The sequence below is a fragment of the Dichotomopilus funicola genome (assembly GCF_033296635.1).
Source record: "Dichotomopilus funicola strain CBS 141.50 unplaced genomic scaffold C8A04scaffold_107, whole genome shotgun sequence".
NCBI classification, from domain to species: domain Eukaryota; kingdom Fungi; phylum Ascomycota; class Sordariomycetes; order Sordariales; family Chaetomiaceae; genus Dichotomopilus; species Dichotomopilus funicola.
Genome location: NW_026944128.1, coordinates 30217 through 44458, shown reverse-complemented (window position 1 = coordinate 44458; position 14242 = coordinate 30217). Strand labels below are relative to the sequence as shown.

At 56.5% G+C, this 14242-nt stretch overlaps 6 protein-coding genes across 6 annotated transcripts; 4 read left to right on the top strand and 2 right to left on the bottom strand.

Moving 5' to 3' along the window:
* Positions 1-198: 198 nt before the first annotated feature.
* Positions 199-1554, top strand: C8A04DRAFT_40678 (oxidoreductase AflY; the record flags this gene model as incomplete). The annotated part of the gene is made up of 1 exon (XM_062785028.1): positions 199-1554. The coding sequence occupies one exon, from the start codon at positions 199-201 to the stop codon at positions 1552-1554; it is 1356 nt and encodes a 451-aa protein (XP_062632877.1).
* A 528-nt stretch (positions 1555-2082) lies between these two features.
* On the bottom strand, positions 2083-4315 carry C8A04DRAFT_40677 (Dihydrogeodin oxidase; the record flags this gene model as incomplete). The annotated part of the gene is made up of 5 exons (XM_062785027.1): positions 2083-3458; positions 3531-3548; positions 3606-3684; positions 3755-3876; positions 4003-4315. 5 exons carry the CDS (start codon positions 4313-4315, stop codon positions 2083-2085), a joined length of 1908 nt encoding a protein of 635 aa, XP_062632876.1.
* A 679-nt stretch (positions 4316-4994) lies between these two features.
* Positions 4995-6872, bottom strand: C8A04DRAFT_15806 (uncharacterized protein; the record flags this gene model as incomplete). Its single annotated transcript, XM_062778625.1, has 3 exons — positions 4995-5675; positions 6042-6326; positions 6375-6872. The coding sequence occupies 3 exons, from the start codon at positions 6870-6872 to the stop codon at positions 4995-4997; spliced, it is 1464 nt and encodes a 487-aa protein (XP_062632875.1).
* Positions 6873-7692: 820 nt separating this feature from the next.
* Positions 7693-9714, top strand: C8A04DRAFT_33009 (O-methyltransferase bik3; the record flags this gene model as incomplete). Its single annotated transcript, XM_062782291.1, has 3 exons — positions 7693-7995; positions 8361-8894; positions 9064-9714. 3 exons carry the CDS (start codon positions 7693-7695, stop codon positions 9712-9714), a joined length of 1488 nt encoding a protein of 495 aa, XP_062632874.1.
* Positions 9715-10326: 612 nt separating this feature from the next.
* Positions 10327-10922, top strand: C8A04DRAFT_33008 (uncharacterized protein; the record flags this gene model as incomplete). The annotated part of the gene is made up of 2 exons (XM_062782290.1): positions 10327-10533; positions 10674-10922. 2 exons carry the CDS (start codon positions 10327-10329, stop codon positions 10920-10922), a joined length of 456 nt encoding a protein of 151 aa, XP_062632873.1.
* Positions 10923-11518: 596 nt separating this feature from the next.
* Positions 11519-14230, top strand: C8A04DRAFT_33007 (Alpha/Beta hydrolase protein; the record flags this gene model as incomplete). Its single annotated transcript, XM_062782289.1, has 4 exons — positions 11519-12233; positions 12861-13224; positions 13304-13417; positions 13522-14230. The coding sequence occupies 4 exons, from the start codon at positions 11519-11521 to the stop codon at positions 14228-14230; spliced, it is 1902 nt and encodes a 633-aa protein (XP_062632872.1).
* Between the last annotated feature and the right edge of the window lie 12 nt (positions 14231-14242).

The window sequence follows — 14242 nt, the reverse complement described above, 5'->3', positions numbered from 1 at the left end:
GAGTCACCCCCTGAAATTCTTAGTTAACGACAGTAGGAAGTTTGAAGACTCGACTTGTTCTTCCAGCCAGGTTCCCATTTGATAATTATCTGATCTCAGATTCTTACCTAAATTAAACTGAAATCAGGGGGATTGTCTCCTCTCTTACTTCTCAGTTCCCACCAATTAATTACAACTGCCACACTGGTTAACATCATCATGTCAGCCAACGGAACTTCCACCGGGTCCATCCGCATCTCCTCAGGCCATCTCGGCCTAGGCCGTGTCTCGGACAACCCGGCCGGTGCCATCGAGCGGGCCAACGAGCTTCTGCAGAAAAACCACGACAAGTACCACATCTTTTGGCGTGATGTGGGTGGACACAACCACCTCCCGCACTCAGTGCTGAGCGTCCTGGCCCTTGGTGGCGGTCCGGACGAGGTCCAGCGTGCGTTTGACGATGGTGTTGCCATCCAGCGTCCGATTCCGCCCCTGGACACCGCCGTCGCCCATGACCTCAAGGACCCTTCCACCTTCGCCGCTCACATCGGCGACATCAACCAGTACACCAACTACCTCGCCTTCTTCGAACAGGAAATCGCCGCCAAGGGCTGGCGCGAAGTCCTGCAGGAGCACGTCTTCAGCGGCACCCCCAACGCCGAGCGCATTTTTGCCCAGCTGTACGAGGGCGCCCACCATCCCATCATCCACCTCGGCTTCGGCGTCGAATTCGAACTGCCGGGCATCATCGCCGAGGGCCTCGCCCAAGCTGCCGTGCACGACTCGGCCAACCTGGAAGGCTTCTACCACGAGAGCGAGAAAATAGCCGCCTCAGCCAACACCCCCGTCAAGTCTCTCCTCGCGCTGTACGACGAGGTTCGCGCGACCCCCAAGATCGCCACAGCCGCCCTCATCCAGCAGGGTCCCGTCCGCGTGCGGGAGGGTGTGATCGCGCGCGCCGGCAGCGAGATCGCAGCCGTAGCGGCGCAGTGGCGTGTCGCGAACAGCGAGGAAGCGCTGGAGCGGGCAGTGGCCGAGTCGGCCAATATCGCGGCGTACTCGGCGGGCGCGGCACAGCGGCCGGGAAAGAAGCGGCGGATCGATTTTTTCCATATGCACAACGTCAACGCGAGCATCTTTTTCACCGCGCTGATCCGGCAGCCGTGGATTTCTCTCGCCGACAAGGTCAAGCTTGTCGAGCGGAAGGCCCGGACGGATCTCGTGTGGTATGCTGCGAGCTCGGCGCCGGAGCTGCGGCCGGAGTTTGTTAGGGAGTACGCTCCGACGCTTAGTTCTGGTGTCAAGGCCGGGGACTGGCAGGGGCTGTACAAGCTGGTGAATGTTGCGCAGGATGACGGGCATCTGGCCAAGTTTGTGCGGGCGCTGAAGAACGGCGAGGAGATCTCGCGCGGGTTTGAGACGGGTGAGGGGGCTGACGACTTCCCGGTGAAGGGAGATGCTTGGTTTAGGCTGGCGCAGGTGGCTTACGACACGACCTTGAACCAGGCCGAGGATGACAAGTGGATTTGGGGATCTGGGTTTGATCCGTTGTGGGCAAAGGTTCCTGCTGCCTAAGTAGCTAAGAGCGCTAGCTGAGAGTGTTGAGTGTTAGAGTGGTAGACAAGAGTAGCACGAGCGTATCTAAATTGAGATGGCAGTGAAGGCTTTGTTTTCCCGCAGAAGTTCAGCCATGTAGTATCGTCGATACTTTGACTAAAAGTTCTAAAATGCAACTTCACCTTCTGCTGGTTAACTACGGTAATCCACAACTTTATCAACATCTACGGCGTGAACCCCCAACACTCATTCAACGATCTCGTCCTCCCGTGTAACTCCCTTAACTAATATCCCGGTACTCCAACCCATAACAACACCAGAGTTTTGTCAAACAAGCACCATCCATATGCACCACACCACATTTATAGAAGCACAGATAGGTCCAAGTGCAGTATCCAATCGAAACTCGAGCAGCTTTATTTTTGGAGGCTTTCCCCTTTCGAAGAAAAGCCATGGTAAGAGCATCGAAGATTCATTTCATTCACTTGTTCAATCTATATAGTATATCTCTGACCCGCACTGAAATCGACCCTTCGCTTCAAAAAACTACACACCAGAATCCTCCTGCACAGCCCCAACCGCCTCGTTCACAGTCGTATAATACCTATCCCACTCTTTACACCGCTCCCCAAACCCCCCTACAACCCCCGCCCTCTCCATCAACCCCCTCAACTTCCCCGGCTGCTCCACAAACTGCACCGCCAAACCATCACTAGCATGCCACGCAATATGGCAATGCATAAGCCAGGCCCCGGGGTTATCAATCCGGAACGCGATCCACACAAACCCGTTCAGCGGACAATTAACGACATCACGGCGCGGCGGGTTATTGAGACGCGGGACAACAGTGGCTGGGTCGAAGGGCCCTTCGCCTTGTGCTAGTAGCAAAATGTCGTGTCCGTGGAGGTGGATGGGGTGGACGGATTGGGGGAGTGTGCGTGGTGGCCAGGGGTCGGTCGGGGTTAGTGTGTAGTTGTTGGTGATGACGAAGTAGACCCATTCGCCGGTTGGGTAGTCTAGGAGGATGGGCTCGGTCTCGGCTGGGAAGAGGTCTGAGAACTGGGGGGAGGTGGTGTTGTGTTTGTCTTCGTCTTTGCCTCCTTTGCTCTGCTCCAGCTCGTCGTCCTTGTCCAGGGTGAGCAGTTTCGCGACGCTCGGCTCGGACCAGTTCAGGTACATGGGCACGTTCCTTAGCACCCACTTATGGATGCGGCTGTCCGGATCGCTCGCGTTGGGCCAGCCTTCCAGGCCCATCTTGAGATAGTCGGTCGGCTCCAGGCCGTTGACGCGGTTGCCAACCTGGCGAGAGACAACGGGCACGAGGTTGTCGAGCTCCGGGTCGGCGCAGCCCAGGTCGAGGTAGGCCGGCGGTGGGCTGTAAGGGTCCCGCGTGCTGCGGGCGTCGTAGCGGATTATGCCTAGGCGGTCGTCGAGGACCCCTGGGAGGGCGCAGTACTGCGAGTGGATCCAAAAGTCGGTGCCGTTACTGGTACTCAGATCTGCGTTGGCCTCGACGATGATCTCGTACCGCTGGCCGATCCCGAGGGTGATGACGTTGGTGACGTAGGGCTTGATGGGGACGAAGTCAGCCGAGATGACGGTGAAGTTGTGCCCGTCGATCCAGAATGTTTGCGTCCGGAGGGTTCCCGTGTGCGCGATCCCGATCTTGTACTTGGTTCCGTGGTGAAATACCGTCTCAAAGAGCTTGCTGTCTCCCGTGCACCGCGTGTCGTTGGCCGCCGGGGTGCAGTTGAACTTGCCGTGCCCATTCAGTAACATGGCCTGCGGCGGAGCGGCGCGAGGAGTGAAGATCTCGTAGTAGTACAACTTGAAGGCGTCCTCGTGGTACCAGTCGGTGATCAACCAGGGGCCTAGGTCGACGTCCCAGTTGGCGCTGGACGGTCCATGGATCACGAGAGGGCCTGGTGGAAATGAGTTATTAGTTATTTTCAGCCCTTGTGACGCTAAGGGGGATAATCCAGGCGGTTACCTACCATGAAGCCCGTTGCTGTCTAAAGTTGCTGTTAATAATTTGGTTCATCAGCTGGGCTTCTCGAGGATAAACTTACATTGCAGGCTAAAGTGCGAGTGATACCATGAGGTTCCGTACTGCATCGCTCGAAACTCATATGTCTGCGACGAGCCGGGCTGGTAGGATGTACTTGATGTCAGTCTCTCTCCAGCCTCTCTCCAGCGTGGGTGGGTGCTTCGTCCTAACCTTAATCGGGCACTGCGTCACACCAGGTACCCCGTCCTGCCAGTTGGTCTCCAGCATGCGAATGCCATGCCAGTGAACTGACGTGCCGTTGTAGTTGGTCAGGTTGTTATGTACCGTGATACCTGCCACGACAGCTCATACATTAGCAGGTTGCGGGTTTGGGAGTTAGGGTTAAGAGGACAAGGAGGCGATTAATTAGTATGGCGGGAGCTGGGGAGTTGCCAGGATAGCAAAATAGGGAGTCGTACGCAGGGTATCACCCCAATCTGCCTCAATCAACGGCCCGGGGTATTGTCCGTTGAAGACGGTGCCATTGAACAGGTATCCGTCCGGAGCCCACGTTTGTTCAGTAACCGTGAGTTCGTACTCCCTGAGCCTTCCGGGAGGCACAGTTTGATCATAATCCGTGAAAATGTCAAAGTCTTTGCCACGCCAACATCCACGACTTTGCGGGCCGTTGCTGCAGTCCCTTCCGGGATGGGGACGGCTGGGTAATGTCAGTGCGTGTGCGTGACACAGCGTTAAAGACGTCAAGCACGTCAAGGCGAGCAGGACGGCCATTTTTGGGATGAACGGGAGGGTTGGGTAAGGTAGGGTTGCTTTCGTGTTCCAGTTGGCCCGTGGGGTGCACACCACTGAGGCTACGGATTGGCCTCAGATAAATGATCAGATAAATGAAATTGCCCCTTGCATACTACTTGCCACCTGTTAACTCAGGGAAAAGAGTTAACTCAGGGGAAAGACAGCGGGAACTGCCTAGGCCCGAAGAATTCTGTTCTCGGGAGCGCTAAGTCGCCCGACCCGGAAACACCACCGGGGCTGCGGTATTGATCATCCTTGGCCCTCATCCTTGGCTCCAAGATGTCGGACCCCGAATGCGACCTACGGATATTTGCACTACACCATGGGGAGCGGTAAGCAGTTGAGCAGGAGCGCCACGACCGCGGCCTCGGCGAGGTTTTGGTCGATTCCAGGGGCATTCCAGGGGCAGCTAGCCCCTTTGTAGAAAATTGGCGAACACCATGCAGGAAGCAAATTCTAAGAATAGTATACAAATAAAGCCATCGGTGATGAATAAGTAACCCGGGGTGTCTTAGTTCTGACTACCTCTCTCTATCCAGAGAGCTCCAGAGCCGGCGCAGAACAATTACAGTCTCGAATAATTACTTGCTATCATCCATTCACCGCCACTTCCGGATGCTATACTCCCCCGCAGGCAACGATGGAATTAAAACACAGCTTACCTCCTCAGCATCTCGACAATCTCCAACGATAGTGCCCTCAAACGCTCTCTCACATCCTGCTCCAAGTTCCCGAACCACGCCGGCGAGGCCGAGGCAAACGTCGACGGCATATCCGAGATGCCCCCCCCAGAGGTACAAAAACTGTTTCGGTTCCTATCCCGGCTGTCTCGACTGAGACTCCCAAGCCTTCCAGCCAGGACATTAACAAGCCGCTGCACCCGATGCAACTCACTAAAAACAAGCTGCGCAGCCATGCGTGGCCGGCTGCTGGTGCCGTCGACGTCGTCGCTTGCGTCTAGCCGATACCCGTCGATGTTGATGACGGCTGGGGAATGTAGGACGCGCTCGGTGTAGCATGAAGAGCGCCGGCGGCTCGTGGTTGCCCCTTTTTTAACCCCGGAACCGACATGCCCATTCGGCGGCGCGTTATTATTGCCCAGAAGCGAACCGTCAGCGGGGTCATCAGGGGCCTGCCCATCTACGGCTGCGGCCCTGTACCAAGCGAGGACTTTGAAGACGACCAGGGAGATGACAGCCAGGAGATAGTTACTGCTGCCGTCGTTGTTGTCGTCGAGGCACGCGCACTGGAGCATGTCTTGGACGGCCTCGAGGGTGTGCTTGTTCTCGGCGATGACGCGCTGGATGGTTGGAAGTGTGTCTGTCTCTGTCCTTGGGTCCTCGGTACCGGTATGCCCGGGCCCTGATACATCGCTCTGGCAGTTGCAGTTGCAGTCGGGGCCCAGCCCGGGGAAGAGCTTCTTGAGCAGCTCTAGGGCGCGGATGAGACAACACCCCCCCAGTGAGCGTGGTGAGCGCGGCGGACAGGGGTCGTGGATCGAGGGCACGTCACGAGGGGGCGGCGTATTTTGTTTTCGTGAAGCTGAAGCCGACGAAGAAGGTGGGAGTGACGAAGGTAATGACACTGATAAACGTGACGGTGGTGGTGATGCCGTGAGCGTGGTTGATAGCAGTGACGACGATGATAACGCCGAAGACACCGCCGAGGAAGACGCCGCCGATGATAATACCGGTTCCCACGCGACCTCGGGCAGCTTTTGTCCGTCCGGATCCTCGAGTTCCGTGTTATTCCGGAGGACCGTTGACAAAGCTAGATCGGGCAGCGGCAATACGGGGTAGTCTCTGAGGCTCGGGTCGACCATGTTATTTTCATCGAGACTGGCCGGGTTTGCCTTTGCGGAGTTTGCGCCGTCGCGCGCGTGCCCGTAACTTAATTGGCCTGGTGAAAATTTGGGTGTCTCAGGCATGGAAAAGGACATTTGGGACACCAGCAAGTCGTCGTCGTCATTTCCCAAGCTTGCTGGGAAAAGCTGCCACCAGGAAAGGTGGTCGAGGGTTTCGTAGGCCGGAAGTGTCACTACGGTGGGTGTGGAGCTGGACGTGCCGTCGGAGAAGGCATTCGAGGGCGACGGGTAGGCGATGGTGCCGTCGGGGTCAGTCATGGGCAGATCCAGAGAGAGTGAAAACTGTTGGCTGCTCGCAGTGGTGGCCGCTGTGGAGGCTGCCGTGATCGTTGTTGGATCTGATGATGTTGTTGGTGTGGGTATCAAGACCTGAATGCTGCTTTGGACGCTGCTGCTGCTGCTGTTTCTGTTGCTGTTGTTGTTGTTGTTGCAACCCTCGCTGTTGGAGTTGTCCCCATTGTCGCCATTGGCATCCACCACGGACGGCTGCCGTGGCGGTCGAGGGTGGTGTTTGCGACCTGCGCGTCTGGTGGGCACATACTCGCAGTGGTAGCCACGTTTTGTGCAACGGCCGCACACGGGTTTTGTCCGGGTGCACTTGATCTTGGACACGGCGCAGGCGTTGCACGAGTCTCTGAACTTGGTCGGCTCGGCGTCCTTCTTGGTTGGCATGGTTGCCATGGCCAACTGGAACGTGGCCATGTTGGTGTTGGTTGTGTTGGTTGTGTTGCAACTGTTGCTTGCTTGCTTGCTTCTCGTCGTCACAGATGGGATCATGGGAAATGACTCGAGCCAACAGCTGCCAACAATAACATCTGGTGTGGAGTGATCACTGTGGACTGTGAGGAACGCAGGTAATTCATGGATGCTACAGTGCTACTTAGATTATTCTTTACTCCGACTTATGCACACCCCAAAAACCCCAAAGGGCAAATGAGCAGCGTGCCATTGCTCTCTGTGGTGATAAGACGCCGGCCGAATCCATCAAACGTGCGTCGATAGCACAGATTCGCAATGCCTGGAGGCGATGGTGGTTGCAGAAGTGCACCAGCGATGTTACCACAGCCGATGACGACGTCTTGGCGGCCAAGTAAGCTTTCTAGCCGATCCGCTGTCGTGCACTTTTGAATCGGAGTGTCGCGCCACGATACTACCTTATCTCCGGTGATTTGCCATCAGCAACGGCCGGTTCATGTATGTACATAGACGGGGCCTGTCAGCTTGATTTGATGTCATAACACGCCGAGGTACATACCTGACGCAGTTTGCGCCACCGGGTACGTGATGCCATGTATGGCTGCGATGATACCAGGAATATGTGCTAGTCCTGAACTGAAGTTCGTAACCGAGAGGTAGGGTAGCAAGCACCTACAGTGGTATAAATGGGATATCGTGTCCGTGGGTCTGGCATTCCGCGCCCAATCCTGGCCAGCTGAAACAAACCACAACGGTAAAATCCCAAAGTTTCAAACCTTAATCCGCCCGTCCGATCATGGACCTTTCGCGCTTGGCAGAGATCGAGAGGTGCGCGCTTGCGTTGGCCAGTGCCGCCAAAAGCCTGGCCGACTACTACAGCCGGCAGGCCCCCGACACGAACGCGGACGCACACGCACACGCACATCCGAGAAGTGCGAGCAAAAGCCCGAGCATGGACACGTCGAGCGGTTTCTTGTTTGTTGCCCCCACGGCTCCTGAGACCGTTCACCGGGCTAGGCGGGTGGTCCTCGGCAACGCGACCAAATTGCAAAGCTTGGTCAGACAACCAAAGGAATTCCTTCAACAACTTGCCAACCAGGTACGTGCAGCGCTCCGTCAATCCGTCAATCCGTCAATCTGTGCACCTGCCCGGCTCCTTCCGATCTAGAGTCCCGGCCCGACCCCCGCCCAAGAACCCAAGAACCCCCACTATCCGGGCCGCACCCTCCGCTGCGGGACGGGTAAGCTCGGAAGAGCCAAGAGAGGTCAGGGGTGGGGGCCCCTGAACAGGGGCTTGCTCCCACACTTTCCGAAGTACGAACGTACTCAGTCCTGTACTCCTTCCCATCCTTGACAAAACACAAATCCCACGCAGTGTCTGGCAAAATCACAAGAGTTCCATACATCACGTTAGTTACGAATAATTAAGTTGCTGACGGGCTAATTGTTCCATCGGATCTGCAGACCCAGTTGCTCGCCTGTCTTCATTGGCTCGGAGAGTTTCAGGTCCTGGCCTGCATTCCACTCAAGGGCAGTGTGCCGGTTCAAGATGTTGCCGCCCTGACGGGCGTGCCCGAGTCAGTGCTCCTCCGCATCGTTCGCATGGCGAGCACGGCGGGGTTCCTGTGTGAGCCGCCGGAACATCCCCGTCATGTGGCGCACACCTCGCTGTCGGCGGATTTCGTCACTGAACCCCTTCTTGCCGATGCCGCCTCGTTCTTAGCCGGCACTTTGGCCCCCGCTGCACTCAACATGGCCGCCACCACGCGCCGGCACGGCAAGCCGGGGGGCCCAGAGCAGAGTGCCTTCTCCTTGATCTCCCAGACGCAGAACAGTCCCGTTCCATTGGCCTTCTCGGTGGCTTGCGAACAGCAGCCCAGGTTGCAGCGTCAGTGGGCGGCATATCGCCGCTCGTCGGCAGAGACGCATGAGAGCGGCGTGGCTGAGGCGCTCTCCCGTCTGGACTGGAGCGGATGGAGCAGTGCTTGCATTGTAGAGGTACGTCGGAACCATTCCGCGAAACATCCTCTGATACTTCCTCTTCTGATACCTTCGTACTTCGAACTTCGTACTACACGACTGCATTCCCCAGATCAGCGCCGTACCATAGTATTCCCCGGAGCTTCCGCTGACCGTTAGGCATGTCCTCGCACACCCTGGTATCCAGGCCCTCGGACCCCTTCACAGAAACAACCGGTACACGTACGAGCCTTGCCCATCCACTATGGCACGGCATCTCGCAGCGCGATACGGCAGTCAAGTGGAGATTACCATCCAGTTCTTGCGCGGACCACCATCGGATTCATCGGCCTCACATGCCCAAACAGTCCCCTCGCCGCCTTCACCACCTCTCCCGGGCGCTATCCTGCAGAATCGTTCTGCCGGGCAGCCCCAGAACGTCCGGCATGCAGCCTTGTACGTGCTACACTGGCAAGACTGGGCATACCTCTTGCCTCCGCCTCCTTCGGCCGGCTCCAACGTGGGGGCGGCGCTCAAGTCGGAGTTAACAGCTGAGTTACAAGCGCACTTGAGCATCATGCGCGAGAATCGTACCGCGACGCTCGTCGTCGCCATGCGGCTACTGCCCGATGATGTGGATAATAGCGTGGACCGGGACACCAGCGTCGAGGCAGTGGCCCGCGCATGTGACTTGGCTCTGCTGCAGCTCGCTAACAGTGCGATGCTGCATGTGGGCGATGTGGTTGATCTCATACAAAGCGTAGAGGGTGGTGGAGGCAGGCTGGTGGTTGTTAGTCGAGCAAAGGCCGGGGCTACCAACGAGGTTGTAGCATTAGGCGTTAAGTTTCAACCGGTTTGAGAGGTTCCGGCACTCCGGCTAGACAAGTCTACACAGGGTTTCATGGTTCATGGTTCATGCTCCATGAATCCTGCACTGAAACGGGATGGTAACACACACACACACCTTCGTTCCCGTACCTTCGCTACCGTATGTACAGCTGACTGCCTCTTATCTCGCCTGCACGCAAACCCGAAACTTCCAGACGTCGAACATGTTCTTTGAAGCGACTCCGAGGACGGAACTGATTCACGCCATGAATGCAGATTGCACGCCATCTGATCCGTGGTCGAAAGGGGAAATTTTGGTCCGTTCTTACAAGACCCAGACCCCAACAAGAAAGGGCGCGAAGGATGGAGGGCGGTCACTCCCTGAAATAGCCGATTCCGACTCGGACATGGGTTTCCCGCAACTGACGCCATCGCGACAATTTACCCCCGAAGTCCGCAATCGTGTTAGCGAGGAGAGAGGCCGAGCGGCCGAGGTAGACTTTACCTTACGGGGCTGGCCGTAATGCAAATACTATGTACCCGCAGTAGACAACCCTCAGGAACAAATTAGTTGCGTTTCGTTCTCTCTCGCTAATTACCCCCGGAAAATTACCTGATTGCAGCACTGAGAAAATACCATCCAATGGCTACCCCAGCAGACGTCCAGCAAGCCACCCTCGCCCGCTTCCTGGCTGGTTGGAAGAATTGGTCTGCCGCTGAAATGGCCCAGGTCTGGTCCGACGACTACACCCAAGCCGCCTTGCCTTTCTCCTTGGGCCATCCACCCCGGACCCGTGCGCAGGTCGAGGCAACTCTGCCACTCCTTCAGAAGGTCGTCACTGACTACGAGGTCCGCCTTCACCTTGTTTCATCTGCACTCCTGCACTTCTCCAACATTGCCCACCTCGCGCTCTTATCATGTATTATTGTTGATATCACAACAGCCCGTGCTAACTATTTGCCATGGCCATGGCCGAATATTAACAACAGTTAATCATCCACAACCTTGTACATGACACGACGCAGGGCAAAGCAGTCGTCTACGCCCTGTCAAAGGGAAATACACCCTTCGGAGAGTGGAACAACGAATATGCCGTCTTCTTCACATTTGATGAGAGCAGAGAGCATATCGTCAAGATCGAGGAGATGGTGGACACAGCTTTTATGAAGGAATTCTTTCCCAAGTTTCAGAATTTTGTACGCGAGCAGCAGCAGCAGCAGCAGCAGCAGGGCCAATAAACAACCACAGGAGCGATCAAACAGGTCTTGGCTTATGGATGCAGTGCTGGGCTGAGGAGCCTCCATGATCACCTTAGCTAGCTACCTAAGTACCTCAGTTGAGTTTGTTGCTAATTAGCTAGCTTTCATTTGCAATGAACCGAGACTCCTTGTAGTCTGTTGTTACTTCTTGTCGGCGAGCAGAACCCGCCACTGGTCATTCCCGAGTGCCGCTCGTCGTAATTAATATCCCGATGTCGACTAATTACCAGCCATGGACCCGTTGCTCCTTTCTGCATCATGTTGTGTAGGAAATGGAAAACCCCGACCAAGGTAGTTGAATCGAGAACATCAAATCTCAATGACAAAATAAATTTTACCAGGCGCATTGCAGTCTCAGTCGAGGTTTGTGTGAGAATTAATATCTGGGTCGGGGGTTGGCGGCGGAATACACGAGTTACACGAGTATACCAAGGTCTCATCGATCCCGTCCAACTCACGTGGAAAATGAATTAAAATCCCCTCTGTGCCTACCGCATACTAAGGTAATGTACCCTACTCACCACGTCCCGTCCCCTCCGCCAAGACTTGCCCGACAAGAACCAAGACAAGACAAGATGCCTACCTACGCCGTCCTCGGCGCAACCGGGAACACAGGCACCGCAATCATTCAACTCTTGCTCTCCTCCCCGGACGCCCATGTGCACGCGTTTTGCCGCAACCGAGAGAAACTCGCACGCGTGCTCCCCGAAGCCATCACAAGCCCCCGAGTACAGATCTTTGAAGGCAGCATCCACGATGTCCCGTTGTTGGCGTCCTGCCTCCGAAACTGCCGCGCAGCATTCCTCGTGACATCCACCAACGACAACGTCCCGGGGTTCCGCGTCGGACAGGACATGGCTACGAGCGTTCTTGTTGCTCTAAAGGAGGAGAAGAAGAAGACCCTGGGACAACCGTCCTCGATCCCAAAGCTCATCCTCCTCTCCTCAGCAACCATCGACGACGTCCTCTCCCGCAACACCCCCTACCTACTCCGACGCGTCTTACTCTGGTCAGCATCCCACGTCTACGCCGACCTGCGCGCGACCGAGCGCCTACTCCGCGCGGCGCACGAGGACTCGGGCATCACGAGCATATTCATCAAGCCCGGCGCGCTATCAGTCGACAGGCAGCGCGGACACGGACTCAGTTTTACTGAGGAGTCGAGCCCGCTGTCGTACTTGGACCTGGCCGCGGGCATGATTGAGGCTGCCGACGACGCTGAGGGGAGCTACGATATGCGTAACGTCGGGGTTGTTAACGTCGGCGGCGGCCGTGCTGCTTTCCCACGGGGTACGCCCTTGTGTATTTTGATGGGCTTGCTCAGGCACTTTTTCCCGGGGCTGCATCGTTACTTGCCGTCGACCGGACCGGCTTAGTGCCGGGGGTCATTAAGGGAGCTGGGGCCGGGTTTTGCGAGCGTCCCGGTGCATTCGGCTCGGCCTCGGACTTCGGCTGATTGGGTGACTAAAAAGGGGGCTGGCGGGGAACGGGGAACTGGGACGGAACGGTGCTAGCTGCGGTAAAGGGGCAAGGGGCAAAGGGGGGGGGGGGGTGTCCCGCCACATCGGGGCTCCAAGGTTCAGCCCACGAAGAAGCATGAGCTTGGAAACTCCGCCAAACCCTATTTGATTGCACAGTACGTCAGCTAGGAGCCAAGTGATGAATTTTTCGTAATTTCCGTCTTTCTCTTTGCTGCTGACCATCAAGAAGCTGGTGGGTGACTTGACCAGGACAAAGTATTAAGGCAGTCCGTTACTTGAGTACGTTAAGCAACTCATTCCTCTTGAACTGCACGAAGCTTTGCGACAGATACCTATTTATAGTCTCAGGTTGCTCCTGTCACTGGACATCCAAGAAGGTTCTCATCCATACATCGGGAATTCGGGAATTCGCTATCTGCACCAGCTAACGTCCAAGGTCTTCCATCACCAGCGACGATGCTGCCAGTCACCCTTCTCGCCCTAGAGCTGCTGCTGCTGTCATCCGCAGCGGCGGCAAATCCAGGCGCTGCTAAGCACCAATGTCGAGACTTCCTCATTCCCGTTAGTGTCACGGCCCCGTATTACGATATCAACCTCTCTATCAACACCGATTGGGACCTTCTCGACTACATAATCAACTCGACACGACGTGATTCACAGCAGACCTTCAAGCCCATTGGCGGCAATCACTCCGAATCCACAAACTACACCATCGGCGCTACGTTCTGTGCTCCCGCCAATGCCGGCAACGCCTCTGGGACCGTCCTGCTTCTTACAGCCGGCACCATGGTAGATCGCAGGTTGGTTCTTCTCTTCTACGGTGTCCTTCTCCTCTCTGTTGCATGAGTGTGGGTGCTAAAGAAGGCGGAACTATTACAGCTACTGGGACCCTGTTTTTAAAGGTTCCGAGAAATACTCGTTTGTTCAGCATGCCCTGGATGAAGGTTACTCAGTCTTTTCCTATGACCGCCTGGGAACAGGCAGGTCCACCCGGTACGTAATTAGCAGTGGACTTTTAGACTCGCCACCCCTCAAGCAGCAAGCAGGCGCGCAAGCCTGGCTCAGCAAGACAGATCTGACTGACCGACCACCTGCAGACCCGATCCCATTTCCCATGCCCAGGCCGCGCCCCAGGTGGAGATTCTAACCACATTAACCAAGCTACTACAACAACCCAACTCCCCGTACACCAGTGGCACCGCCGTCCACCGCGTAGTGCACGTAGGCCACTCGTTCGGCGCCTTCCTGGTCCTCGCCGCGCAGGCAGCGACGAGCCAGCCATCGCCATCGGGTGGTTCAGGTCTGGGCGACGCTGTGGTGCTCACGGGCTACTCGGGCCTGTACAACTGGCTGAGCCTGTTCACAGGCGGTAGCCAGGTGCGCATTGCAGCTCAGGCGGACCCCAAGAAATGGTCCGGTCTTCCGCGCGGGTATGTCGTGCCCGCCGACTTGTACTCGGCGTCGTACGGGGGGTTCAAGACGCCGTACTTTGACCGAGAGGTGGCCGAGTGGCTGTATGAGACGCAGCAGCCCATTGCGCTGGGCGATTTGGTCACAGCCGGGACGTTGACTATCGACTTGGAGAATATCAAGGTTCCTGTTCAGGTCGTCCAGGGACGCTACGATCTGACAGCGTGCGGTGGGTTTTGCGATGGTCTTCTGGACAACGTGGCTGCTACGTTCCCCAATTCGCCCAGGGTTGATGTCGACGCTTCATTTGATGGGGGTCACTTGCTTAACTTTCACTTTGATGGCAAGCGGTCGTTCCAGGCTATCACGGACTTTGTTGGCCAGGTGGTTAAATAAATTAGATCGCTA